The sequence below is a fragment of the Etheostoma cragini genome, chromosome 9, assembly GCF_013103735.1.
Source record: "Etheostoma cragini isolate CJK2018 chromosome 9, CSU_Ecrag_1.0, whole genome shotgun sequence".
Lineage (NCBI taxonomy): Eukaryota > Metazoa > Chordata > Actinopteri > Perciformes > Percidae > Etheostoma > Etheostoma cragini.
In genome coordinates this window covers 8,366,947-8,368,862 of record NC_048415.1, presented here as the reverse complement: position 1 = coordinate 8,368,862, position 1,916 = coordinate 8,366,947, and the positions used below count along the sequence as shown (strand labels likewise).

Here is a 1,916-nt window from a genome sequence, read left to right as displayed (position 1 = left end):
CCCCCCCCCCCCCCCCCCCCCCCCCCTCTCCCTCTGTGTTCCAGTGGGTACTCCTTACTACATGTCACCGGAGAGGATACATGAAAACGGATACAACTTCAAATCTGACATCTGGTCGCTAGGATGCCTGCTCTATGAGGTAAACTATGGGAATATGTGAACACACTGTCATCCTGCAGTCGTCTGTAGGAGTGATGTGAGAACTCTTTGGCTCAGATACTCAGATACTCACATAAACAAACAAACCATCCTCAATATAATGGAGTACTCTAGGAAAAATAAATACAAATTCACTGGCACTTTCCCACGTGGTTATGCAGTATTAATAATCACCTCCACTATAACACATAATGTGCAAAATAAAAAATACGCATTTTTAGAAATTAAAATGGTGTCCTACAGATATTTGTTGATCTGTTATTCCTCCTTTTTTACTCTGTGGCCTGGGTGCGCTGTAGACTGTGAGTTAAGGTTCTTTATACCAGGAACCTGCTAAACGTTGAAAAGCTGGCGAGTGAAGTGAACTGACATGGCCATGTGTTTTAGATAAGGTCGCCCAGTGACACTGACTAGTTTGATTAGTCAGGAGCAAAACACCGCAGGGCTCTGCTGTAGACCACACTGAGTGGAAATGAGCTTGGGAGGAACACATAGCGGAGGGAACAAAGAGGAAAGAGAGAGGACCAAAGATGAAAGAACAATGATAGACATGGATGATAGCAGTCATCCTGATGTTTCACCGTGGCAACATTCACGTGCATTGAATACACAAACATTTTTTAGAGCCACACTGTCAGCCAAGGCAACACCCACATTTTCCTCCCCTCCTGTCTCATAACTCCCCTGAGTTGCTGATCACTTGGACTGCATTTCAACGCACCAGTGACTACACCTTCTCTACAGTGCCTCAGGCATAAAGAGGTGGAGAACGCGCAAGAAAGAAGTTTAAGCTCAGCTTGCAGGTCATGGTTGCCCAGAGACCACAGTCCTTCATGTTAATTTGTTGCCCACAATGCACTGCAACAATGCACCGCTGTGGTTGGCTGAAAGCTGTTTATGCTGTAGGTTACATTCTGTTTTCATACTTTTAATTTGTGGTATATGTGTGTTGTTTTACATGGAATAAGCTACTTTTACTAAATAGAAACTTGAATTATTCCAAATTTTGCACACCAGCACATTGCAATTTATTTTATCTAAGCTATTAGGATGAGATTGGTTTGTTATTTAAGTTTAGTTAAAACTAATTGTGACATTAGTTGCCATACATTTGGACACTTTTATTTCTGAATTTTTTGGGACCGCTTTTTTCCCTTTTATATGGCAGCGACAGTGATACAGACAGGAAATGCAAGGAAAGAGATAATTTCATGACAAAACAGAGCTCATCAGACACCCTGGCCACTATTTTGAACTTCAATAAAATCTCTATATATTTGAGAGTTGAATATTTTAATCAGTCCTTTGACTTAGATTAAATCATTTTTGAAGATTCTCTCTGTGGTGCAACTTGATACCTTATTTTTTTCAATATTTAGTTGAAGCTGCTTATTTTGAAGTTGAGATAGTACTGCGTGTGTAGCCTGAGAATTGATTGTTTCACATTTTGAGATTGGGCACAGTCCATTGATCTTTTATCACTTTCACCCTTTGGACAACTGCTAGGGGTCACAGCCTGGACTAAAAACAAAATGGTGACCAGAGATGAGGAGAGGGAACAGGAGAGCTGGAGAGCAAAAGTATGGGGGGGAGACTTGTTGCTCCCGCAGGAGGTCAGGAAGCAGGGAATAAAGTGAAAAGTTTAGGAATCTATATAGGAACAATATAGGAAGCTATAGAAGGGGAAGGGAGAGGGAGAGAGAGAGAGAGAGAGAGAGAGAGAGAGAGAGGGAGAGAGGGAGAGAGAGGGAGAAGGG

The 1,916-nt window shown here is 42.0% G+C and overlaps 1 protein-coding gene across 1 annotated transcript in view; it reads left to right on the top strand.

Moving 5' to 3' along the window:
• The window catches only part of nek7 (NIMA-related kinase 7), a 67,479-nt gene that overhangs the window by 54,368 nt on the left and 11,195 nt on the right, over nucleotides 1-1,916 (top strand). Inside the window, exon 8 of the mRNA XM_034881249.1 lies at nucleotides 45-139. Within this exon, the coding sequence (XP_034737140.1) occupies nucleotides 45-139 (95 nt within the window). The remainder of the gene's footprint in view (nucleotides 1-44; nucleotides 140-1,916) is intronic.